Raw genomic sequence first — 26,686 nt, 5'->3', positions numbered from 1 at the left:
TTGTCTCTAGCGCTATTAGTGCTGCACTCACAGCCAGAAGCACAGACAGCCAAACACATAAAAATGCACACCATCACACACCCTGCCAGAAACACAATCAGACAAGCAAACACACAAAAATGCACACCGTCACACACCGACACAGATGAGCTGGCTCAACCCCCCCACCCCCCTTTTTAATACCAACTGCCAGTTAGTTAAAAAATGAAAGACACCTGCACTGGCTTAATATTCTTAGCTCAGAGACTGTGCCTCTGTCAGGTTTGTGAAAGTCCGTCTGAAACTTTATGTGATCGTTCTTTCAGGTCCACAACAGGCCACTCTACCGCTCTGCTTTTTCAAAATCATTTTCCAAGCACTGTGGCGAAGACTGATAGGGGAAAAAACAGCTTCTCAAAAAAATTCCAGATGAAAGTAGAAAAAAAGTAGATTAAGGTAGAAAAAAGACCAGACAAAGGATGGGAAAGTACTTCCTAGGTGTGTATCCCTAACTACAAATGGCATCGCTGACCTTCATTCTCTACATAACAACATGAGGAGTGTTCTGACTGACAGAAGGCCATCCTGCCTGTCTTCCATGTTTGTTTTGCTGGTAAAAGCTGCTCACCCTGCCTCCTTCAGCTCCACCTTGTTGGGGTCCAGTTCCACGTACTTTTTCTCTTCAAAGACCCTGTTCACGGTGGGGCCCAGCACCCTGTGCAGATACTGCATCCCCGCCACCTAGTGGACACACCAGAGAGTTACACCGGGCAGGACAGGAAGTCTGCAGGTGCACCTGGCTACTCTTCCACTCATCCATTCTTCCACTCTCTAATCACGTCTTCCAATTCAGGACAACAGAAAGCAACGTTTAATTTTTTTACTGGGGTATATATTACTTCAGTTAAGTAAATGAGACCTCTACTATATACATATACCTTTAAGTGTTACACTAAAGCCGATATTAATGCCAAGAAAAAAAAAGCCCTCCTTACCTTTAAAAAGGACTCCATAGACTTGGAAGCCAGTGAGTTGCTACGAAACAAGGTGTTTGGTTCACCTGCAGAGAATAGCATAATAACAGCAAAAAGTAGAGGTAAGACAATTGGGTGGACATTTTTATATTTGACTCCATGGTATGAACTACTGTCTTACTGGTCTTCTCCAGCTCCAGGGTGAACAGAACGTCCAAGAACTCCAGGGCTAAACCCTGGCCGAGGAAGAGCTTGACGAGGTTGGTGGCCACTTCCTGTCGACTCTCAGTTGTGGTCGTCTCGTCAATGAGCATGATCAAATCTGACCGGTTGCCCTGGAAAACAAAAGTGAGAAACCGCTGAATGGTAAAGACAAATAACTAGAAAGATGATGATGTACAGTACCTGGCTGGGCCAAGCCAAGGCTACAGCTGCCCCAGCCTGGCTGCTGGAACCAAGTTTCCTGTCACACGAACAGAATTTGTTACACTGACTTACTATTCCAAGAAGAGTTACTTCTCAAACTACACCTTAGTTTAATTCTCAGGAGGGGGTGAACAGAAATCAAATTAACAACATTAAAGCTGAGAAGACTAATAAACGAAGCCTGGAATGGCGAGTAAGAAAAGTATGCCTTTCTGTCACCTGTTTTTCTAAGCTATATAGTAAATCCTAAAGCAAACAAAATGTATGTAATGATCAGTAATGACCAGATCTGGCACAAACCAGATGACCTGTACTGGGCCATAAATAAGCAGAGTGCCAAGTGGGCAGTGTGTAGGACTGGGCACTCACATTGAGGTTTGTGCCCACAGACTGGCACAGCAGCTCGGTGAGAGGCTGGTAGTGACTGGAGGGCAGGACAGTCTCATCTCGGAGCCTCAGCTGCAGTCTCAGCGATCCCAGAGTCCCTCTGTAAGAGGCACTGCATTACACACCAGAAATCACTAGTTTCGCTCGGTGTACTCTGATACGGGACAACTGCTGACTACTGTTTATAGCCAAGTGGGTTAAAAGGGAAAGAAACGGGTTGCTAGAGCCAAGTTCTACAGTTTTTTTACACACAGCTACACTTACTTCTCCCTGTAGAACAGCAAAGTAGTGCACCGCTTTGTACATTCCCATGAGAGTGCTTTTACCTAACCAACTGTATGAGTCACACAAGTAAGGTCAAGCAATGTAAAATAGCCAGCGCTGTAAAAGTTCCTGTCAATTTCGAGTACATTCCTGTCAATGTGTCCAAAAATACCTTTTGCTTGTCTCTCACTTCACCTCAAAGAGTCACACATGAAAAGCTTTGAAGTGATCATAGTTCAGTGAATCCCCATAGTTTAAACATAAATATTTAAAAGATGCCTCACTGATTGGACACTAGAATTTGTATTGCAATTACTACATAACATGCAGATGTCCTTGGTTTTAAGGGGTAGTGTGTTCTAAGAGAAGGCAGCATTTCTTTGGCAAAAAAAGCAGCAGAGAATCGACAGACACACAGCGACAGATGGGAAGCTGTTGTAAAACTCCCGGTACAGGAGATAAAAAGCAAAACAAAGCGAACCACAAACAAAGCAGTCGGATTGTTTGGATTTCAAACAAGGAGAATGAGGCTTGGACCCACAGAGGAAGGATTGCCTCGCTCAATCAAAGTGAAAGCATCCAGCCAGGAAGGTCTAAAAGCAAGAACAAGTCTCTTTTCTTCTCCCTCCAGCTACTGTACTTTAGAGTTTCCCCAACATTACTTTCACTGTTCAGTATAAGGGAATGTTTATAACAGTCACACTCTCCTTTTCTAATGCATTTACAGTAGAACACATTATGTGGTGCACACTTTTGTTTTTTTTAAATAACCTCCTGATAGTTGGTCTTGGTTGACCTACTGTAGGTCTTTCAATGCTTCGTAGATTGTTGCTGGTCTTTAAATGGTTTGCTACATCTCCAGCATCATTGTGCCTTCTCTCTGCAGCACAGTACTAATTAACTAATAGTCAGCAACTGCCTCTCCACCTCTGGAAGGAGCATTTCCTACTTCACGAGTTGAGATGTAGTTGCATACATTCCTTGTAGCATTTTTTGTCAGAAAGACTGCAAATGAGAGGATGCCATTCGGTAGTCAGAAATGTATTATTCATTTGTAAAACAACATTTTAAAATTTAATATATTTTTTGGAGAAAGGAGTTTAGAAATATTAATATTGACAACCTCCCTTTAAAACCTAGGACACACACAAAACTGGAGCATAGTGGTGTTTTTCATAATGTCCTGAGCACTTCTAATGTATTATTACTGTGCCCTGTAGTTATCTGACTATGTTAAAGTGCTTGTAGACCTTTTGTTTCCATTAAAAAGGCCCAACTAAAAATGACTGTGGATACAAAATATCAGAAATTGAACTGATCTGTTGGTTCAAGTCCTACTTTGAATACAGAAGCAAAGGCCCAGGTTCCTAATAAAGAGAAGATACTGTCCACTTAATCTTTCAATCCTCAGGATTTTCTACCATTGTAAGCTCTAAATATAATACATGGACCCCTGCCTGGCATTATGATTATGGAAAATTCCTTTCTGTCTCTCCTTTTTTTAACATAATATTTTAAGCCTCATGTTTATAACTCATAAGACCTCCCACTCAAGAGATGAACTATTTATTTTGTTTGAAAAGGAACGTTTTATCAGCCATTCCCTTGTAATTGTCATTTCAAGAACATGGCCTGTGATTTAGAAACCTCCACTCAGACTTTCCTAACAGGAAATTAGACTCCATACTCCTTGTCTGGATAGCAATCAGTATATGACTCATGTATAATGTGTAGCGGCGCTTTTCTTTAAATGACCATGACTGGCTTTTCGATTGAACCATGATGTGACCAAATTTTCCAGTCAGAAAAAAGGAGAAGATCCAGGAAATAACAAGATGACTTTCTAAGGCTTTGCTCAGGAGTAAAGCTTCCTTTATTCCATTTATATATTGATTAGTAGTGTACCTAATCCAGCTGTAACAAGTAATTTTCCTTTAGTACTGAATATACGTTTGAATTCAATATGGCGACATCTCAAAAATGAAACTAAGTTTGATAAAAACATCATTCCAAAACGATTTGGAATAGCTGGAGTTGGCACATCCCTAATGATTGTATGCTGTTATCCATCCAAAAGTCTGTATCTGCATCTAGCTCTGTATCAATCATATCATAACTTTAACAGTGAGGATGACACCACTCCAATCTCCTCTGCACTTGACTATATTCCTCATTTTTTGCTGTACTTTGAAGTGGGCGGTCCCTTTTATCACTAAACCTACTGGGTCGACTGTAAGAACCCTCACCTGTTACATAACTCGCCCCCTTTGCTGTTGAACACTAATCTCTTCTGAGCATCCACATTACCACATGATCTTCTGTGGGAGGGAAAAGGGGGATTTTAGAGCTGGTGAAATGGATTTTCTTTTCCTGTTAGCATGTGGAAATGCACAGATAGTCAGAAAGAGAGAGGAAAGGGGGGTGAGCTGGTGTCTTCCCCTAAATGTTGGGTCATGTTGGGTCATGTGATTAACCTCAGACAGGGAGCTATTGCCCAAGTCAGAGGTGTGATGTGCAGGCAGTGCGGGGACTCACTCGTACTGGCTGTGTTTGGGTTTGTCTGGGCTCAGACGGAACCAGCCCTCCACCTGCTCCGCGGACTGAAGCCTGTTGATGTTGAACAGCACCTGATCCAAGGGAGAGTAACACAAAGTCACGCTCAAATAACACCAACTCAGAGGAAGACAAGCTTTTTAGGACATCCCCCTCTTCCAGCTGGAGCTCTGCTCACGTTTTGCACTCTGCTATTATCTCTTATTACTCTTAAATATTATTGAAAGGTTGTGGTTTTATGTTACACAAAACACATTAGCAAGGTTTGTCATAGGTTACTAGAAGGCCACTGTTAGAGTATTTCAGATCTTCAAATGTAATGTTATAGCCAGATCTTGATGTTTTATACACATTGCTCTCTTCACAGAAGGCTACAGAATCCCACAATGACAAGTGAACACTGTAGTCTGAAACCTCCTTCTTAAAGCACTATAAATGTTTTGAAACATGTGTTACCCCTCAAAAAAACATCTACTGTAGGTATATACATTGAAACTGCTCTGGCCTTATACACATTAGACACATTTATACACAATGACACATTTTGATGGTAGCTTGCAGTTGTAATAAATCCTGATAGCTGGCACTTAAGCCAAAGATGTGGCTGTTAGTCTTACAGGCCTCACATGGGCCGATGTTAGGAAACTATGATGCTCCGACTCAATTGCTGTACTCTAAGCCAAAAGGTGCTATATTTTCTACTATATTTTCTATTCTCTGCTCTCCTCCTCACTGAGAGCTGGTGTGTGGTGAGCATACTGTGAACACTATGACTGCTGTCGCGTCATCCAGGTGGGGCTGCGCACTGGTGGTGGTGGAGGGGATCCCCATTACCTGTAAAGCGCTTTGAGTGATTTTAATCACTTCAATCTTAAGAGGTAGTTGGAACCAGGAGTTCCAGTTCATTCGAATGGACACACCAGGGCTGCCAATGACAGCTGAGGCCCAGTATGACAGTCAGTAGAATGTGGTAATCATGCAAAAAGCAATTTTGGTATTACATGGACAGCAAGCCGCAATATTCCACATGCAGGGCCATTTACGTTTGTGTGAAGTAAGATGGGAATCCCCTACCCATGCATATTTCAAAATTCTGCAGGCATGCTGGCCGCTTCTCATTCTTTATTGATGAGGGTGCAAATTAGGCTCCAATAAACTTGATTTGAGCAGTAAAATCCTCTTGCAAAAAAAGCAGTGTCCATACTTTACTTTGAGGCTCATCGGAGCTCATCGGAGCATTACAGAAACCGATTCTGGTTTCTGTAATGTTACAAAGACCCTGAATCACAAGGCTACCCTCTAGCAATGCTGGTAGCTGTTAGTATGTCCTCAACAATTAGTGTAAAGTACCTTGCTGAAAGTTCTAACAGCAGTGTGTGGAGTACGCACTTGAACCTAAAATCCTCTATATTAGCCTTTATTATTGCTTCGCCACATTTTCTGGAAGATGTATGCGATGTCTCGGCATTAGTGCCTCTTCAGTCTCAAATGATTTCCATTTTATTTTTATAGTTTATGTGTTTTCTACTTGCATGCAAAATCCTGAACTTATCTACATTAAATATAATCTACCAGGTGTTTGCTCAGTCCTGATTTTTATCTAAATGTTTTTGGAAATTCTTTTACTGTTTTTACAGTGTTCACTAGCCATCTTAATTTGGTATCATCTGCAGACTTGACTAGTTTGCCAGTACCAGAACCTACATCACTGTTATGAATTAAGAAGAGCCCAGGAGGGTGTAACGCTGAGAGCCGTGAGAGTTTGATCACACCCTATCTTTAGGGATGCAAAACCAATTTTATGTCCCTGCTTAGGGGATCCCAGCCACACTCAGCTAGTGACATGAGCCTGGCTCAGGCTCCTGATCATAGAGTTCAACCTGGTCTGGTTGGACCACTTGGGGAAGCCCCTGTTTTTGTATTATAAGCAATTCTTTATTCTATCTGTTCTGGGACCAGCAGCTTCTGAAAAGATGTATCCAATGAGAAATATACAGGCGAACAGGGCACCTTGCTGAAAAAGTGCTTTAACAACACATGCTGTGCATCACTCCCCAGATCTTAAACAGGCCATTTCAAAAAGCTTTTTCTTTTCATGCAATTGCTGGCTAGCACAGAAAATAAGAAAGCAAAGAGAAACAGCAATTGAGAAACCATGAATCACACAAACAATAGGAAATGCAGTAATGGAAGTAAATGTCTCCCTTTGCACAACAGTTGGATTCACTTTAAGTGCTACGAGCTGCAGAATATTGTAAACATTGCACTGCAGAATGTAATGATTCATCCAATATATTTATTTAAATATATACAGTGGCTGTATATAGCTCAGGAGTAACAAGGCTCAAATACTGATCTTGAATCCAGTCTTAAAGGCTCATCAGAACAAGGAGCTCTCTGTCCTTCTGTCTGTGTTCCATTGTCTTCCCCTGCTCTCTCTATACCAGCCTGTTTTACTCTGTGATCCTGATTGACACGTAATCATTTAACCAAAATAAACTAGCATGTGCCGCAACTAAGTAAACACCATAGTTCTTTCCTTTGCTTTGCAGCTCCTAGAACATCACATGTTTACCCTGGACAGGGTAAATCATTATATCTAGATTCTTAAAGACACCTAAATAGTCAATTCCAATAGCTATGAGAGTATTAATAGATTCTGAGGGCACTGTATACATCAGGCTAAAATAACTAATTCTTGGCAATGTTTGTATTTGATTGAAGTATTCACAATCCTGCAAGGTATTAAAGTAAAATCAGTGGTGTTCTACAGAACCAACAGTAGAAGGAACAGAGGACCAGTAAAACAGGGCACACTAGAGCCATCAAGACTCTGCCTCACCTTGCCCAGGAAGTCATTCTTGCTGACCAGATCCCAGTCCCACACTTCCACGCTCAGAGGGGTGTCAGCACTTGCCTCGTCCAGGTCAAACTCGAAGCTCTCGTTCCAGCGAGGGTAGCAGGACTTCTTCACAACCTGCAAGGTACACCACACCACAAGCACACCGTAGGCCTCAATATTAACAACCATCAATGTCTTATCAGCAGATCTTCTGCCCTAGGCTGCTCTACAGGATGAGAGGCTATCTCAGGAGTGCTAACGTACCGTGCTCTCGTGTGTTTTGCCATTGTAACGAACTCTTACAAAGGGGTCAGAGGCTCCATTGCGATCCTTTCTGGCCAGGTCTCTGTTGGAAGAGAGCAATATGTACCCACACATTAGAGGATGGATGAGATAGGAAAATAAAGCACCTTACATGTAATAAAAAATGTTTTTCAACAGCTCTGTAACACTGACAATCTTACTTCCTATACTTTTATTATATTCTTACCTACTGTCCGCTGGTATGTATTATGATAATTAAAATCATACTTTTCTTCTATATTATCTTGATAAATCATGATGTTTTACAAAAAAACAACGAAAAGGAGTGGGTGTACATATATTAATACCCTGCGCTGCACCTGCTGTTCGCTGGGATAGGCTATGGCTAAACAATGCTGTTAGAAAACGAATGGATGGATGTATCAAGTGTCTGTGATTCTTATTAAAGACGAACAGCTTGCAGATTTCTGAGGACAGCTTTATTCTTTTTCAATGAACTCATTTATTTTTAAGAACAAGGTTCCCAAATCTCTTTAACTTCACAAGAAGAGTAAGCACAGATGGCACTTAAGCTTTACTTTGTGTACTATGACGTGGTACTAGAGCGAGAGCGAAGCAAACACTCTCTGAGAAACGCAGTCGGGTGATCAGAGTTTGTTCGTCCTGTCAGGAAGCCTGATGCTGCACAGATCTGTGGGCTGGCTTTCAGACCAGAGTGTCTGGCAAGTGAAAACAGGAGATTAAAAGAATTCCAGAGACACACAAGGCAATCCAACCACAGCAGTGGTGGAAAACTATGAGACACTTGCAGGTAATTGACTTTTCTTCTTGAGTCTCTCAGGTGGGGGTTCAGCTTAAGTGCCTGGATTTCTATATTCTATAATCAGTGTTGTGAGTATATTCTGAATTTGGTACCGAGCTAACATCCCCTTCTGGGGATTACATGGAGAAACACAGGAAGGAGAAGAGCAGCCCCCAGTGCAGGCCTTGGGTTTAGAAGTGCATACCAGCCAAAGACAGAAAGAAGAGGTCTTGTTGCTGAGCGGTGGGTGTAAGGAGAAAACAAGCAGCCTCTGAGGTCCTGTTCCCAGATTGGTGGGCAACCAACTACTGCAAGAGCTCATCGGTGTGTCGCCTCTTCCTGTTTACAGCCGTTAACATGAACCGACTTTACATTAAAAAGGGAGTCATTTGATCTCATTAGGGCTCGCCTCATAACGGCAATCAGTGCCTGAGTGAGTCATTCACTAGGCAGCCTCCTCTGCCAACCGCTGCGAGAGGAGAGAGGAGAGAGGAGAGAGGAGAGAACCGCATCCCCTCCAGTGGCTGGGAGCCTGGCAGTCAGAGTGCGGATCTGTATGGCGCAAGATGGCGCTGGAGATATTCTTCTTTGGCTCAGCGGACTCTACTGTGAAAGTGAAACTCTTTTCCAGTGGCCATGAACAAGGGCTCTTATCTCAGCTGGGAGTGGATTTGCATAACCACTGTGGTTTCCTGTATTTGTTTTTCTTTGCTGTTTGTTCCTATACAGCATTGCCATCTCACCCGACGTTTCAAGCCTGAGCATTTGTCTCAAGGTGGGTTTTAAGATCCAGACACTTGAGTGTCTCAGTGGTTAGTCACATATCTGCCAAATACCATTCAATGCAGGTCTCCAGTTTAACCCAGCTCATAAGTGTATAACTGTAAGACAGTCAGTCCCAGTGTAATATGCAAACTAGAATAACTTAAACAATGTACATAACCATTAACAGTCATTTGCATCTGATAAGGATGTATTAAATGTTAAATGTATTTGCTTTAGAGTTTTATTTCCACCCACCAAAAGTAATCAGGGAACAAGGCAAAATACAGTAGGCGTGAATACTTATTCATTCCTTTATGTACAGTATAAGAGTTCAGAGATTGATGTCAAATTATCTGAATGTAGTGCTTAACTGTGTATTTTTAACACTGGCAACTGGTTGCTTTTTGAACCCAGGTCTAATAAATTTTGTCTCTTATGTTGAAAGTTTATTGGCTTGAGCTACTTGTATTTAAAATGGAAACAAAACCTTTTAAGGCCTCCTTTGCCTTGAGAGTTCATTAGCCAAACTCAAAACTTGGCAAAGTGTTTCCATAGATGGTTTGAGCTTTCGAATATGAAACCAAATAAAGGTTGAAGGAAAGGTTTCAGCAAGAAGAAACAAGGAGTTATGGTACAAGCAAGCTTCAGGAGCTCACACTTCCATGATGTTCTATCAAAACATATTTCTGTAAGCTTCCTGAACAGACAAGGAAAAAAAGTAGCAAAAATAAATTTAAAACCATCTGTCTCAACCGTAAACTGAGATTTAAAGGAGAAAGTTAGAGGCCTGTGTGAGAGAGGAGGGAGCCACACTATGAATTTTCATTAACAGCCCACGTTTCTAGTGGTTACACAACCACAAAACTCCCCAGATGCAGCAGATGGTTTTTAAAACCCCGCAGCACTGACTGAAATAGTGGATGAGCTATGAGATTCCCAGGCCATTTCTCTCAGGGAGGAATTCTGTATCCTTACACAGATTTATGGGGCTATCAAAATAATAACAGCTAGGCAAGACCTTAAGCGGAAGGCAAGACATGCTTACATTGAGCTCAGTTATATACAGAATACTGTCCATAGTTTAACATATGGACAGAAAAAAATGATCTATTGTAACAAAGTGACAAAGAACAATATGCAACATGCATGGGACAGAAAAAAATTGTCATGATGTCAAAATATGAGATAAATTAGCTTATGTACATAAGGTATCATCGGTACCAGCTTATTCACTGAGGAAACTTATCGTGCTGTTTCTTTAGGAGTCCTAACCCAACAGCACACATAATTAAGTTACACTACTTACAGTAAAAGAAACTTCACTTATTCTCAGCCCCTAAAATACTTGTAAGTAATTTCCACAGAATATCCCAGCTTTTCTCTTTGCTGTGTCTGAAGTAGAAGTTGGGAGTCCATTTAGAAAATTCTCTTTTCAAAGTATTGAAAAATTTATTGGAACAAAGTGCATGAGTATTCCTGTTCAGGGAAAACAATTAAAACACCTTCTGCATAGCAACACATGCTTATAAGCTTCCTTTGAGGAAATGTGCATAAGCAGATAGGAAGATTTTAAGTTATTTCCAACACAATGTTTTTCTGCTTTATCAGCACAATCTGCAACTCATTAAACCTGAAGTGTTTTGAGCTTCCACACAATGCATACATTTCCTGTTTCCCTGCAGTTCGAAATATCTGTTGTTATGTGAAATTTAAGATGAACACAAATTTATCAGTCGGCTGATCATCTGAATCTAGTAAATGGCAGAGGGCAAAACATTTTGAGTCGCTACAGCTGGGTCAGAAATCCACAGCAATAACATTTCTCAGTCTCTGAGGGAAACTGAGCAGGGCAGTGACTCCCACTCACAACTGATCGCATGAGCTGGAGAGCTTCCCTGCCAGGAAGGGTACAGAGACCGTACAGCAGCCCACTCCTACACTAACTCTCACCGCTACACTCCAGCAGCAACAGTAAGTGCGACTTCAGCCTCAACAGTAGGAAAGGGGCTCCAGCACTTGATTGCTCCACTATAACTGACTGTACATGAACTCCAGGTAAGGTTACCGACACTACAGTTGAGGAGGAAAAAGTCCTTTTTTCCCCATTCACTCTGTTGTCTCCTGGTAGATACAGTATGCAGCCCATTTTTTACTTCCGCTTTTAGGAAAACGCAGAAAGCTTTTAGGAGGGCAAAATCTCTGAAAATCCCCCTGCGAGGTAACACAAGTGGAGAACCATACAATTACACCAAACAGTACACAGAATCATAATGCACAATCAGTACATTATTGCTTTTTAGTGTGCCTTTTTAGTATATATGAGATTCCACAACTAGTTTAGTCCAGGGTAGCTCCTCAGACTATTTGGAAATATCTGAACAATATACAATATAAAACATAGGAAAAATATTAAAACTCTATGCCCCAGTTCTGTAGGCAGGAAATTGAGTAAACCTTGATATACTGCTAACTATTACAAAATGTATAATTCATAAGAAATTAACACTGAATTCTCAAAATAGACATTCTGTGTTAAGATTTGCTATATTTAATTCTACCTTGGTTTGCTAAAATGCTTTATTTTAAGGGGTCAGGGAGGTCAAACACACCTGGCCTCAAGGACCTGGCAGCGAAGTTTTCGGGCTCCCTGGTCCCCCAGCACTGCGATTTGCAAGTGGATCTCCCCTTGCACCTCCTCATCCGGGTCGATCTCTGTCAGACTCACCCAGCCGTCCAGCCCTGAGATCAAAACACAGTTAGGAGACAAACACTAAGCTTGCGAGAAGTATGAATCTGTGAGAAGCACAAGTATTGGGGAAGTGAAAGGGTTTGTGATTTTCGCTGTGTACTAATAATAACACTGAAACTATAATACTAAATGCACTGAAGATAATTCTAGAGGGGTGGCATGGTAGCACAGTGGTTACAATTGTGGTTAGCTGGCTAGCTGATGTGTGGTGAGCAGAGTGGTGCACTATGGCTGCTGTCGCATCATCCAGGTGGGGCTGCACACTGGTGGTGGTGGAGGGGAGTCCCCATTGCCTGTAAAGTGCTTTGAGTGGATTGTCTAGAAAAGCACAATATAAGTGTAAGCAATATTATTATTATTATTATTATTATTATTATTATTACTACAATTGCTGCCTTACAGCAGTGCAGCCCTGGGTTCAAATCCAGACTTGGGATGCTATCTGTGTGGAGGTTGTATTTTCTCCCCATTCAAATGTTTTTGGTTTAAGTGTTTAGCAATCGAATGGATGGATGACACTGAAGCCTGTATTTCAGATAAAAAGACTATGAGGCAGAACTTCAGGTTTTGCTTCGGGGTATTATTTTGCAACACCATCTGCCTATTTGTCCCAATACCTATGCTCACCTGAATTTTGAAACAGGGGGAATGAACACTTCAAATGACATAAATGTTCTAAAATGGATAAACATGTAGGCACAGAAATATCCAGAAATAAAAGCTGGCATTCTGTAATTTTTCCTCATTTGTCATTTGAGATCTGAAATACAAATTTCAACAACACAGCAAAACTGACAAATTTTACTTCACTGTCCCAAACCTTATGCTTTTCACTGTAAATTTTTACAGTCTGCTATAAACATAGTTTTCATAACAATTTGTATTACTCAATTTATGTACATTCAAAAATAAAAAAAGAAGACCAGTATAAATAATTTTACTGTCTATATTTGTGATAATATTCAGAATTAGCAAACAATCCCACTGACCGGTTATTAAATCCAATAAAAATGCACCCAAAAAATCTATACCAAAAGCTACCCGTAGTCAAGAAAAAATTACATTAACAAATGAGAAGTATATTAAGATAAAGTCATGTTTAAAATAAATATTAACCCACTTTTGTCACACCTCCTTACTCTTTTAAGTGAAGCTGTAAATAGATTGATCGTCTATTCCAGTGGGAGAGCAGCCATCTGTTCTCTTTATGGAATGCCCACAGTGAAATAAATGCTTGCGAGCCTTAACCTGGAAGCCTGTCAGGCTACGTCATTTTTGGAAAACTCGACTGGAAAACAAACAGTGTTTTTCCGTGGACTTGCGTGTAAAAGACATGAATCGCTTCAAAGTTAGTTCTTTATGAGTCTACAGATACAAGTTGACTTTCCACCATGTAAGTGGAAAAACTGTGCAAAGCCTTCAGTCCGCCCTGTGCTGTAGGGCAGAATCCAACAGAGATGATTCAAGCTTCTGTTGTGACCACAGTGGCAGAATATGGACATTGACCTGAACTGGTGAACCACCCTGAACCTTGGTCCTTGGTCTTAAAGTAAATGAACACGATATGGATTAGTTTGAAAGGGCTATTTCTATGCAGAACTGGACTTTATTTAAGTCCTCTATGTGTACGCTGATATACTGTACAGTATCAGTCACCATGCAAAGGCTGCACTTAAAGTTTACCTTATTAACTGTGTGTGATCGCAGCTGATCGGTATCATTCCATTACAAAGAAAATGAAATTGATTTCCGCAATGTCATTTCCATGTTACTTTATGTAATAAAGAATGCGCACAATGTCTGATCTCAATGGGGGTTTTAACTTGCAGCAGCAGCTTGTGTTGATCTGCCACACTCTGTTTCTCCCGAGAAGCATTTCTTTTCAGATTAATGATTTGAATGGGTCACTTTTTAGCGACAAGCCTGTGACGAGGCAAAGAACAAGTCAAAGGCAAATGGGATGATCAGATCGCCTTGTCGTCAAAAGGCAATGAGATGGGATTCTAGGAGATTAATGAACTATGCGTCATAAAATCTGTATGCAATCACTGCACAAAATGAAGCCAGAAGAAAAAATCCCTATGCATCACCACATTCATTCACATTTTAAATGTGGGAACAGTATTTAATTCCAAATGTATCCTACTCCAGAAAACAATATTTTATCCACTTTTTATGAAGGAGTGTCATGTTGATTTTCTCTCGCTTTTCTCTTGCTTTTTTGTGCCTTGCAGGGTCACCACATAACAATAAAATGTAAATGACCGCAGGTTTTACAGCAGTTTAAGTAGCTACTGGGAAAAATGGGTCCAGTGTTAATTAGCGAGTACTGTGAAGTACAGCGTTTTAAAAATCTCAGTAAACTGGTGCACAAAATCCCTGTAAAAATAGTAGTACACTACTCTTTGTTCTGCTTTTTCCAGTTCATTGCAAGGGAAACACACAAACACATTGAGGCACAGCAGTAAAATGAGCTAGCACGTCTGTGGAGGGTGAGAGGCAACTTGATCTCCTGGTGTTGTAGGAAATTCTTCATCGGAGGAGCAGGACACAGTCTTGTGCAGATTCAGTTTTATTGAGCTCAATAAAGACAGCAACATGCGCTGTGTCTGCCCTACAGAACACACACACACTGCAAGGGCTTCCCAACACTTATGTAGGGTCAGAATGAAGCAGACATTGATCTGCTTAATCCTGTTTATGGTACAGTATGTTTATGGGTGTTGGATCTGCCTTTTGTTATGTAGCGTTAAATCACTGGAGCTGCTAAAGCTAGTCAGTTTTATTGCATCCTAGCATAACTTTTGTTGAAGGCTTAATTAACAGACCCCAGCAACACCTTCCACAATGTGGTTAAGTGGTAATATTGTAATGCTGGAGATGTGCGACATTTACATGTTCGAACGTCAGTGGCAATAACCCACTTGAATACAGGGAGACCAAATCTTCATGAGGGACAACAACATTCAAGGATTGAATGCTTTCTGAATGGCTGGATTAATTTGTGAGAAAGGTTTGTCTTAACCCCCTTGGTTAGTGGGCAGCCTACTGGCCACAGCACACGGAGGCTTGAACCCATTCAGAGTGAGAAAACCAGGGGACAGCTGGGTGGAGATGGGACAGAGCAGAGATGCTTGAGATGAATGCGAAAGGGGGCATTCGAGTTCAGTTTACATAGTTTGGTGATACCGGTGATAGACTGACTTGTCGTTGTTATCCCTCCAGAAAATAGTTAATAACTTCCATTTAGGATCCAAGATCTATGAGACACCAGAACAAACAACCTCACCACCATTCTGCTCTACCTCGTATATATAATGTGTTTTGGTTACTCTAATGCTTTGTCACCTTATAGAAAAGCATCAGCCAAATAAATTAAAAAATAATAACGGTGAACAGGCTCTGTACATGGGTGGGGTGATCGGAGTTTCAGAGTTGTCTGAGTCCCACAAAGCTCTCTTCCATTAAAAATGTTCAAATGAAATGAGCAACTTCGCCCACTCGCGCACACACTGGGTATGACCTTTGGTAACTATGAGCGCCAGCTATCCCCAGCTGGGTGCCCTTCAAAAGGGCACACCTGCAGCTCCACCATCTCTGTTCGCAACCGGCGCTTGTGGTAACAGCTGGATACCCTGCTAATATGACCCTGCTCAAAAGGGTGACTTTCATACGGTAGTTTACTGTTTCAAACAAATGTATACATTTACTGTATGAACAGGAGAGAGTGTTTTTAACACTACAGGCAAGTCAGCACAGTGAAGACCCTGTAATTTCAGATAAAACAGCAAAGTCAAAGAGTTAATTTTTCAGATTAGCGCATAATCTTATTCTTATGTGGAAACGTTAGTTAAACTGGAAGAGCTGATGCATTAGAGGTACATAGCACACAGTAGAATTAATGACACATGTGGCACAAACCAGAATTAAATTAGGGGAAAAAACAAACATTTATCCCAGCCAGAGACACATTTACACTTCTAGTCAGCACCAGAGGGATAGCTGTGAGCATGCCCTAATTCTTCTCTTTCCAAACTCGTCACGATATTGGATGTCCCCACTGTGGCCTGAGTCATTCGCTATGTCAGTCCCAGCATGCAGGAATCGTTAGGTCAAGATCTGACACTGCTGCTTCCTTAATCCCAGTGAGTCACCACTTCCTAGCCTCGTCAGTGATGGTTACTCACTCAGAGGTAAACGCGAACAGATTTAGTTAAACTGTTGTTGTTTTTCTGACGAGGCATGAGCACCGTTATGTGCATTCAGTATCACCCAAGACAGTCCCCTAATTGAAGTGGTCTTATAATAAACCACAAGGGTTTATCAAAACCTTCAACACTAAATCAAATGTGGGCCTCTCACATCCTCAAATCCTCAAAAGTATGGGCAAAATCAACAACATGGATTTGTTCAGAACAAACAGTGAAACACGAACAAAAGGATAACAAGCAGAAGTGCATTTAAAACTGCGAACAGGAGAAACCTCTTTACCCAAAGGGTTTTGGGAGTATGAAACAACCTAGACAGCCATGCTGCTGAAGTCGACTCCCTGGGTTCCTTCAAGAAACGGCTGGAGCAGATCCTTGAATAAGCTAAAAACTACCTAATGAATGGCCTCTGATTTGTTCTTATGTTCTGTCCAGCTGCAAACAATAACCAATCATCAAACTATCTGATTGAAAAATGTGCATCTGGGGGCGTAAGAAAAACTTCTTTCAGATTTTCTCAAATGATACCAGATTTCTAAAGACAACTGTTAGAATAATGCAGACTCTGCATAACAGAGTCGCTATAGACGTACAGTAAATGGCTCAAGGCACTGAACCGAGTTAAGGAAAGGTCATGCCAAATTTAGAACAGTTTCTTCAATTATTGCCCTGTACCACACAGGATGATTCAGGGAAAAGGGATCACTATACTGTACTTCTATTACCTTAAGGTCTTCAGTAGGTTATCAATCCTAATTATATGCTTCAGACTCAGAGAAATTGGATGATTTGGCTTGGAATGGGGCTAAATGAAGCCAACAAAATACCCCAGAAAAGTTTCAAATAATTCACCCTGCCAACCTCCAAAATTACAACACAAATCTCCAGCCATATGCTTACTGCTTCTTTTTAATTCAGGCTGATGGGGGAGCTGGACCCTATCCCGACAAGCAATAGGAGCAGAGCAGGACACACCCTGATCGGGACACCAGTCCATCACACGGCGCACACACAAGCATGCACAGACACTCACACTAGGCCCAACTTTCCCAGATCCAATTGATCTACTTGTGTGTTTTTGGACTGTGGGACAGCACCCTAGGAATTGGATCCAGAGCCGCAGAGCTGCAGGGCTGCAATGCTAACCACTGTGCCACACTGGTGACCAACACAAAACTCACATTTGGAAACTGGAACAAAGCAAATCGCATGGTGGGCACAAGCATGGAGAGACAGATTCTGGAGCTACTGAGTCATCCTCCATAATCCAGAGGAAAGCTTAATGACACAGGTGAAGGTACATCTTAATGAGGCTCTTGGGTCAATAAGCAGTCAAAAATACATGCTGACCCAGTGGCCTTTTCTAAGTGTCTTAAGTTTCTTTGTCAGGACGTCCTCACCTTGCGGCTTGGCAGCCAGAGCTTCCTTTGTGATGGACACCTTTCCAATGACATCATCTCGGCTGGAAGACAAAATGTATCAGATGTTTGACTATCCCAGTCTGGGTATCTCTAATTTAAAGTTTATTAAATAACTATTGCTATGTTAAATTAAAGTGTCACCACACTCATTTTTTAAAAAAGGGCAAAACAGTAGGTTAGCTGTGAAGCTGCTGTCTGTGGGACTAATCCTGAACACCTCTAAGTCAGAATCCTCCCTAATGGTAAGATACTCCATAATCTACCACACTGCAGTGATTTTCTTTTATTGTTTATGGGCTCCATCCTTATTTGACAGGTTACGTCACAAAACCCTGCTCAAATGCCCTCTGGTACAACTTCGCTCGGCTAAATCCGAGGAATCGGTGGCCAGGGGTGGAGGCCGTACCTGAGGGAATCCTCATCCAGAACGTGGAAGGACACTGTGTGAAAGGATGGAGGAAGGTGCACATTATATTCCTCGCCCCAAAACGGAGAGAGTGTCTTCCAAATCGTCGCCGTCCTGTAAGGAAGACAGAGAATGAAGCTGGTTGACAAATCGGAGAAACCGCCTGCAATTAATGAAAAAAGAATAAAATGGCACAATTCCACATGGCAATACCATTTCAAAGGGTGTCGCAGTGGCACGGTGGTTAGCATTGCTGCCCTACAGCCCTGGGTTCAATTTCTGGGGTGTTGTCTGTGTGGAGTTTGTATGTTCTCCCTGTGTTCCTGTGGGAACCCTTTGGGTGCTCCAGTTTCCTCCCACAGTTCAAAGACATACTGTACTGGCAGGATAATGGGCTTCTGCAAAGTTGGGGTGTCTGTGTCTGTCTGTCCTGTGATGGACTGGCATCCTGTCCAGGGTGTACCCTGCCTTGTGCCCTTTGTTTTCCAGGTTAGGCTCTGGCTCGCCCCTGACCCTGTACTGGATAAAACAGTTTAGAAAATGGATGGATAAAATATCAAAGAGAATAACAAATGCCTCTGATTACTAAACCATGGTTTTCTTCCCAGTGTGAGCCTTGTAGGCACAAAGCTTGGAATACAGGGGAGAACATCTGACTCACAGAAGTTGGCCCAGGAGGACAACTGTGGTTCAGACCTCTTCGTCAACTCTACACTGTACCTGCCACACATAGTCCTTGGCCTGTCATGGGGGCTCCTGTTGTCTGGTGGCACAGCCTGGCTTTGAACCTGTGATTTTCCCAAGCAGCTGTGGGATCCATGCAGAGCTATGGAAGGACCTTGTCAATGGATGAATCCCAGAAATAACACTAACAGTCACAGCCACAAGTTGGAAAACTTTGGGAAGCCTGACCGCATTTATCCAGTTTTCCACTCAAGTGAACATGCCAATGGAAATAATGCTGGTTTTCCATCTTTGCTGTGGGGAGGTCAGGAAAGGACATGACATATCTTCAATCTATGCCGATAAGTTATTAACAACTGCACTATGTTGTATTTGGCATTTAAACAACATCTTCACCCCTTTCCAAGAAAGCAGTGGTTGAAATGTTTTTATCTGTTTGTTCAAGCCATGGCAACTCAAAATGCCAGATGCAGCTAGAAACTACATTCCAAGCAGCTTTCTCATTAAGGAATTAATGTCTACTCGTAAGCTTTCATCATTAACAGGATCGATGCGGAAAAGACCATGAATGGAAAAGGAAAAGACTAAATGTTATTAAACAATTTAGCACAGAATCTACCAGCACACTCTAGTTAACATTAGCAAACAACACAAGTAATGCCCAGAGAGGTCATAAGTTAACCATTAATGAAGAGGGAGTGTGTTTTTTTGCTTACTTTGTTTGGCTCAAAGTTTAATCAGCACAAACTGCTGAATTAGTCTTTTTCATTGTTGAGTGTGTGCTCTTAGCTTCATTGACCTAAGAGCACACCTCTAGGGAAACATTCTTAGCAGATGAAATGTTGTATTTATTAATTGACCCAAGTACAGTGTAAAGTGTAAAAACCAGAAGCATAGAGTAGAACAGAATAGTATAAATAGTCTAGTAGAGCTCAATAATAAAGGGATAGAAAATAACCTCACTCAGATAGCACCCCAGGGCCAGCACTGAACCCATGATCCCACCACTGCACCATCACACAGCTTTACCTTCTCACATTCATTCTTAAATGAAATATTCAAAAGCTGATGATCTCTGATAGATAATTTAAATATATAGTTTGATTTAATTTTGGAAAACATATTTTTCATTGATTATGTTGCTACCCTTAATTCAGATCTAATTAAAGGCAGAGGAAATTCCATGTGTGATAACTGTATTGTGCAACCAGATTCACCACACCACAAAAACCAAGGAAATGGTGAAAGTTTAGGCATCACAACAATGCACACAAACCACATCCCCCATCTTACACTTACCTTATAATGGCCTCGTTATCGATCCGTACAACACAGTAGGGATCACTGCTCCCGGTGCTACAGAGAAAACAGACTTTAATGAGAAACTGGTCAATGGTCAGTCTCGTCATTGTCTTTCGTGAAAATCCAGTTCCAGTGGGGGACACTCACAGTCCAATAATCAGCTCAAAAATGTTGTATCAGTTTTTGCCAAAGTATTAAAATCTGATTGGTACTTGTCTTGCTCAGGGAAGAGCAAGCGAAGCAGTTAATTTTGACTACAGCTATCAAATGAAACACAGGGCAAAACACAGAGATCCATCTAGTAAATTTCAAAGTGGATGTATTTAAAGAATGATACATATTTTTCTCACTTAATGGAACTAAACTTTTTTATACTTATTTATGACTATCTGATGGCTTCCACCAAGTGCTAATTTCGAACTAATACAACTGCACAAAAAAACTAAGAGGAACTGATGGAGAACAAAATGAAAGGGATAGGTTTTTGTTATTCCTGTTTGATTTCTGCCTTTTCATTTAGACCTCACAGTCAAATGGCTGATGACATGAATCACTTCTGACTGAAAGCAACTTAGCAACACTATAACTGGTGTTCAGACAGCTGGGAGCACAACTGTGAAACAGTATTCTGAGTCAGCCTTCCAAAGAGAAGAGGTGCCTGCTTCCAGAGCTCACAACACACATGAAAATACTCATTTTCTGACACTCCGTCAAGTTTCCTGCCTTATTGTCAAGAATCAAGCAAAAGGTTTCAAATCTCAGCAGAAAATAATTCTAGTGACACTTAACGCTATTTTAAGTAATGTCAGACTCTGGGCATATACACAGCAAGGTGGTTGTAAATGAACATATTAGAGAATATGATGATATAAATCATATAATATATTTTCACAATATTAACCAACCAACCACCCAACCAAACGATCGGCTAATTCATCAATTAACCAATCAAGTAGCTCGTTTATACCTCTCCAGGTCCCTAAACGCAGCCTTGTTATGAGGCTGAGCTCAGGGCTGTGCTGGAGTGAGTATCCCTCATAACCCCTAATAACCCCCATCTCAGTGAAGACACTCAATGCTCTCTGTGAGAATAATTTCCAATGAATGGATGGGGCAAGTCCATTGTACCACCCCACAACTGCACACAGTTCACTCACTCTTTCCAGGCTTCTATCAGCTATTAAAATCAATAGAACATTCAATATTGATAGAGTAGTAACACATTTAATTTATAAATATCTATCTCTAATTTCTTAGTATTTTGTATGTATGTAAAATTATTAATACATAAACAACAGAAATAAACAGTACACTAAAGCATTTTTATTAAAGTAACACCAGAAAAGGCAACATTTCCTTTCATTTCATTCCAACATTTCCCATAGGTTTTAATCATGCCAAAAACTATTTTTAAAATGTATACAAATGCTACCCTCCAGTAGTAGTTAAGCATGAGTATAATCATTTCATAGGTAAAAATAACAGGAACTGTACGAACTGTAATAAACAGATGCTACACTGTAGGTGTAGGTGGACTTCATCTACAAAACTCATAGCCAATATGAATGAGAAAACGGTTTTGCAATTAATTACAGTACTTAATTCAAGAATAGTTTTTTCAGATACGTTGGCTTCCAATATACTGGTAACTGAGTCTTCAGATGAAGTAAGCCCCATGGGGACTGGGCTCAGCTCAGCCAGTCTCTGCTTTCAACCCTCTTTAACACACAAACTGCACAGTTCTTACAAATGACCCTTCTTGCTCACTGGTCAACAGCAGTGAAGGAAAAGTGAGTTGTCTTTTCTGCCAGGGATTCTCTGGAGGGTGTTGCTACAGTACCAGTGAGGTGATGGTGAAGTTTAACATCTAGAGAAAAGGCTACTTCTCAGATCTCCCAAGAACAAAGTGACGGTAGCGTATGGATCTCACTTTCCGGGAATGTGCGGAAAGGGCACCTGGCACAGACTGTACGCGTCTCCACTCTGAGCAGTGGGAATCAGAGCAGCCTTTGGAGCCTGGCAGTTCAAAGTCAGACCTGGACGCTGTTGAGTTCACAGCCGCACCCGGGACACCAGACAGCTGCTCCTCTAAAGCCCCAGAAAGGTCAGCCCAGGGAGGCAGGCTTTTTCAGCTCTCTCCCCCTGTCTCCTCTTTTCTTCCCCTACCCCCACTTTCCCCTGGCTGCACAGAAAAAGGCAGACTGCATGTGTCTATACATCAAACTCGGGTGAAAAATCGCAGGCACTGCCCTCGGGTCTGCAGTCATAAACTCCAAGAGTTTGCTGTGCTGTTTTCTGAATGAATCTCTTAATTAAAGAAGCAGCTCATTAGCATTCACAGTTCCACATGCACCTTCTTCCTGGCTGGTTCACTTTCTTGTCCCCATACCGCAACACATAAATCCAACCATCCATTAACCCAGTACAGGTCTGCTGGGGGAGCCAGGGCCTAATTCAGCAAGCAACTGGTGCAAGGTGAGATACCCCCTGGATGGGATGCCAGTCCACTGCAGGGCACTCAGACACTCATACCAGGGACAACTTTCCCAGGAGCCAATCAACCTACCGGTTTGTCTTTGGACTACAAGACGAAACCAGAACAGGTGATTTGCACATACGTACAGCAGCTGACAAAGAAGACAACATGTCTCAAACAGAGCAAGTTTATCGGCCAGGAATAAAACCTTTAACTGGTGCTTAACACCTACGCTATGCTCTACACCTACGTAGAGTTCCCTACGTTACTCTCCACTTTTGGGCCTGCAAGATCTGTATGAAGTTGTTTTATATCTTTACTTTCTTTATCTTTTAAACTATAAATAATAGTTAAGACTATTATTTAATGGGAGCAAATTATGTTTGAGAAAGGAAATGGACAAATAAATCAAACAGGACACGCAAAACAGGATATGAAAAGTAGTGTAAAATGACACACCAAGCAGTGCTGATTTAGACACATCCTTTCACCAACAGCTCACTGACATACTTCAGGCACTTTGGTATAAGGCCCTGAGAGTCCAAAAGGAAAGCAAACAGCTGATGTTCCTTTTTTTATGGAAACATTTGAAAATAAATCGTTACCACTTCCACCCTTTGAAAATGTATGACCTTATTCATGATGACAGTTTTTCATTAACTCCACAGTTAAAATGGTAAAGGATTTTTCCCGAATAACGAACTCAGTTACCTAAAATTATTCCGGTTTAAAACAAAGGTGTCCCTTGTTTTCCCTGGAAAATGTCAGTTTCACAGGATTCCACATCATAAAAAACACTGACTCTTAGCATTTCCAACTAATAAGACAGTATTTCTGATGAAAAGGATGATTTTGCTTATCTGTGTCTAGGCAGTGATGACACGCTTCCACATAACCTCACTTGGCTGCACACAGGCTGCCTGAAACACAGCCTCTCAGAAGTAGGGGAAGACCTCCCCTACATCTCATTCCGTGTCTGTTGAAGAGTCTGGGAGAGGGATTGTAAATGCCGCGTTTCTACCCAAGTGAAATCTTATTCTTCTGGGATGTGCACTGTGGGAGTTATTAAAAGGATTAATAACCTCATTTCCATGGTTCACCCTGACAGTAATAAAGCACACATAAATTAGCCTGGTGATTCACAGAGAACTCGCTGCACTAATTGTTTCTTTAACAAAGACTGGAAGACGTCGGGAAATGCCGCACTAGACTATGCTCCCAGGAGAGGGACAAACGATGTGCCGAGGGAATGTGGAGTGAAAATCATTATGCCCACATCTCTTCTCACAAATGCCCAATATAATTGCGTGTAATGACCAGGTTACCACCTCTGCTGTGAACATATCATAGACTAGGGGACACAAACACTAAGTCACCCTTAATCATCAATGTGTAAAGGTTTGGGTTTGTGTGAGTTCAATTTAGTAAGTTAATTTGTTCAATTAAGGCTGGAATGACCTTGTGGGGTTCTTGAGAATTACTGTGTATCTCTAAACTACCTGACTGAACAACTCGCCTGCTTCAATGGTCAAAACAAAGGTATGGTTTAGAAACTGAGGGTGATGTTTAGTTTAGTGAGCACATTGTGAAGATACTGGTACATTTTAGTGGCATTTGTAATCCTGCAAGAGTGTGAAAAAACAGTGAGACTGAATCCCTGTTTGATCAGTGCTACTGAGTCACACTGAGTAAAGATACTGTACAAGCTTTTGCTATACAGATGTTAAGGCTTGATCATGGAGGAGTCTTTCCCAGAAACCCCACAATTGGTGTCCTATGTAATCAGGTGACTCCCTTTCGTACTGCTGCAACACAGCATACAAAAGACTCCAATACAGGACTAATTAAGACTGGATTAATACTGTACATACAGAAAGATATTTGTGGCACCAAAAGCAAAAAGGCCTTTCTTTAACAAATAAAAAAAAACATCATCAAGAGCATAGCAATTTTCATGTTTTGCTGCATAATCAGACTACTGGATACCCCAACTCCACACACATACAGTAGTGGAAGTCACCACTTTCACCTAAAGAATAGGGAGAGATGAGAGAAAGCAATTGAAACCACGTTTACCAAGGTTACCGCTGAAGTTCATATACTGTAATTCTACGACAGGATCCCTCACGGTCTGCTCCACAGCTACTGAATTTCGTTTGTGTGGGAAATCCCAAATGCGATGTCCAGTGATTATATGGTAGACGTTGCCTGTCATTCTTACACCCAAGAGCATGAGCTTGTATCATCCTCGCCTATCGGCACAAGATAGCGGTTTAGCACCGGGATGGGTCGGTGTGCGCAGCGGTATTGTCAACAGGACGTCAAAAACACGAACTGCTTTGTTTCAGTACTTCTCAGTGCAGTTTGTGAGCCAGTACGAAACCTGCCGTGCTCTAACACCTCACTGAGCCAACTTTTTGTACGTAGAACGCAAGACGAAGGCTAACAGCAACCTCATGCTTTGTAGTACTTACAGGAGTATCTGTAATTTGATCAGACACAAGGAAGCGACAAAAAAAAACTAGCAAAGGTAACAGACGTGGCTATTTTATTATATAAAAAAAGGTAGTATACAGTATAGCGCCACATACGGACGTCACCTATTGTAAATCCAATCCGTTAAACTTTCAGCGTTATTCCTGAGACATAAAATGTTCACCCACTGACTATGGTTCCCTTAGCAAATGAAAATCGGGGTGTCTTGGGGAGAGTACACCTGTTCTCAAAAGAAATGTAGAAGACACCCCGACATGCACACGGACAAACATGAAACTGGGATAGAACAGTGAAACTGCACTGCGCCCCTCATCTCACATGACATTGAAGACAGAATCGTAATAACGGTAAAATAACCCAGATGTAAAGTCACAGCACAAGAAAATCAATATATACGTACTTATTCCATACCAAATCACCATAAATTATAGTGCCTGAAACAAACAGCATGTATTCGACGTATTTTTTTATTCCGTGTTTCACTGCCTTTAAGAGAATATCCTAGAAGATGTCCCCGTTGTCTATTAGAAACCTATAGGTTTTTGTCGTGTTACGTACGTAATACAGCTCGTCTTCTAAGATCAAATAAAGCCTTTGTTTCTGTTATTATCATTTTGCCTAGGTGCATTAACGTGGAAATAAATTCTGCTATGCACGAAAAGTGCAAAATGCGCAAGATTCCCTGCACTAAATCACGCCTTTACCTTAGGATAACATGTACGGGACAATACCTACAGTACATGATTTTCTCCTGATGAAAAGTGCGATTTAACGATATAAACCCGCAAATCTGCACCTTGACCCTTGTCTCAGCAAACCTTATTCATTGTACGTGTCCCGTGCATTTCACTATAGAAGGTGTGTCAATAAAACGCACTCTGGGGTAAACAAAAACGACATAAATTCGTTTAGCTTCCATGTAAAATAACATTTGACTACGCAAACTAATTTTCAAAAGAAGAACGGACGTTATTTACTTACATGTCCTTCACAGGTAAATTCTTCCCTTCCACAATTCGGATAAATAAAGTACTGCGTTTTGCCATTTGTACTAATCCGGTATGCTAGTCCAGCCGAAAATCACTACCTGGGGGGGTAAATACTACTTTTTTGGTGCGTCTGGTGTGGTTTGTGGAACGATATCAGGGCTGCAGTGCACCCATTTACAAAGACAAGAGAAACAACAGCTTTGCTAATGGGATGCTGTCTTCCAGAAACAGGTCCTCTCCGTTCTCTCGCACTGTAGCGCTTTGCTGTGCTGGGACTACACTGCTCAATGTGTCAAATTATTTTCATTCCACTAGCACTGCGACTGATGCCCAGAGAAAACATTGAAATATTCCAATCGCAGCACAACCGCTCTGCCTGTGAGAAATTTGATTGGCCGGCTCTGACACTGGCGCTGGTCATGCTGGGATTTGTAGTTCTGTCATTGCCTGACGTTTCAAGCCTTGACGATTCCTATTTCACAGGAGGAAAACCTTTCAGAATAAAAAATCCCGTTAGTCAACGTGACCATTTTATTTAACGTAGGATAATGTCTCTATTAAAAGTACATTACATTTAAGAAATTATTTAGTTGAATATATTTGTTGCCCTTTGTAAAACTGTAATTGAGTCGAATCTACATAAAATCGTACAAAATTCAGTAAATCGCAAAAGCCTTTTTGTTCAATTTGTCTTAAGTA

At 41.4% G+C, this 26,686-nt stretch overlaps 1 protein-coding gene across 1 annotated transcript in view; it reads right to left on the bottom strand.

Moving 5' to 3' along the window:
• rasa4 (RAS p21 protein activator 4) overlaps positions 1–26,308 on the bottom strand; it is a 33,839-nt gene extending 7,531 nt beyond the window's left edge. Inside the window, exons 1-12 of the mRNA XM_088906965.1 lie at positions 25,980–26,308; positions 20,024–20,080; positions 18,041–18,154; positions 17,614–17,675; positions 11,866–11,995; positions 7,690–7,771; positions 7,426–7,560; positions 4,566–4,657; positions 1,749–1,866; positions 1,135–1,288; positions 975–1,039; positions 608–720 (exon numbers count right to left, since the gene is read on the bottom strand). Of these exons, the coding sequence (XP_088763091.1) occupies positions 608–720; positions 975–1,039; positions 1,135–1,288; positions 1,749–1,866; positions 4,566–4,657; positions 7,426–7,560; positions 7,690–7,771; positions 11,866–11,995; positions 17,614–17,675; positions 18,041–18,154; positions 20,024–20,080; positions 25,980–26,044 (1,187 nt within the window). The 5' untranslated portion in view covers positions 26,045–26,308. The remainder of the gene's footprint in view (positions 1–607; positions 721–974; positions 1,040–1,134; positions 1,289–1,748; positions 1,867–4,565; positions 4,658–7,425; positions 7,561–7,689; positions 7,772–11,865; positions 11,996–17,613; positions 17,676–18,040; positions 18,155–20,023; positions 20,081–25,979) is intronic.
• Between the last annotated feature and the right edge of the window lie 378 nt (positions 26,309–26,686).

The sequence above is a fragment of the Atractosteus spatula genome, chromosome 27 (genome assembly GCF_055471065.1).
Source record: "Atractosteus spatula isolate fAtrSpa1 chromosome 27, fAtrSpa1.hap1, whole genome shotgun sequence".
In the NCBI taxonomy this organism is placed as follows: domain Eukaryota; kingdom Metazoa; phylum Chordata; class Actinopteri; order Semionotiformes; family Lepisosteidae; genus Atractosteus; species Atractosteus spatula.
Note: the sequence above shows the minus strand (reverse complement) of the source record. Positions and strands in the feature narration are given on the sequence as shown.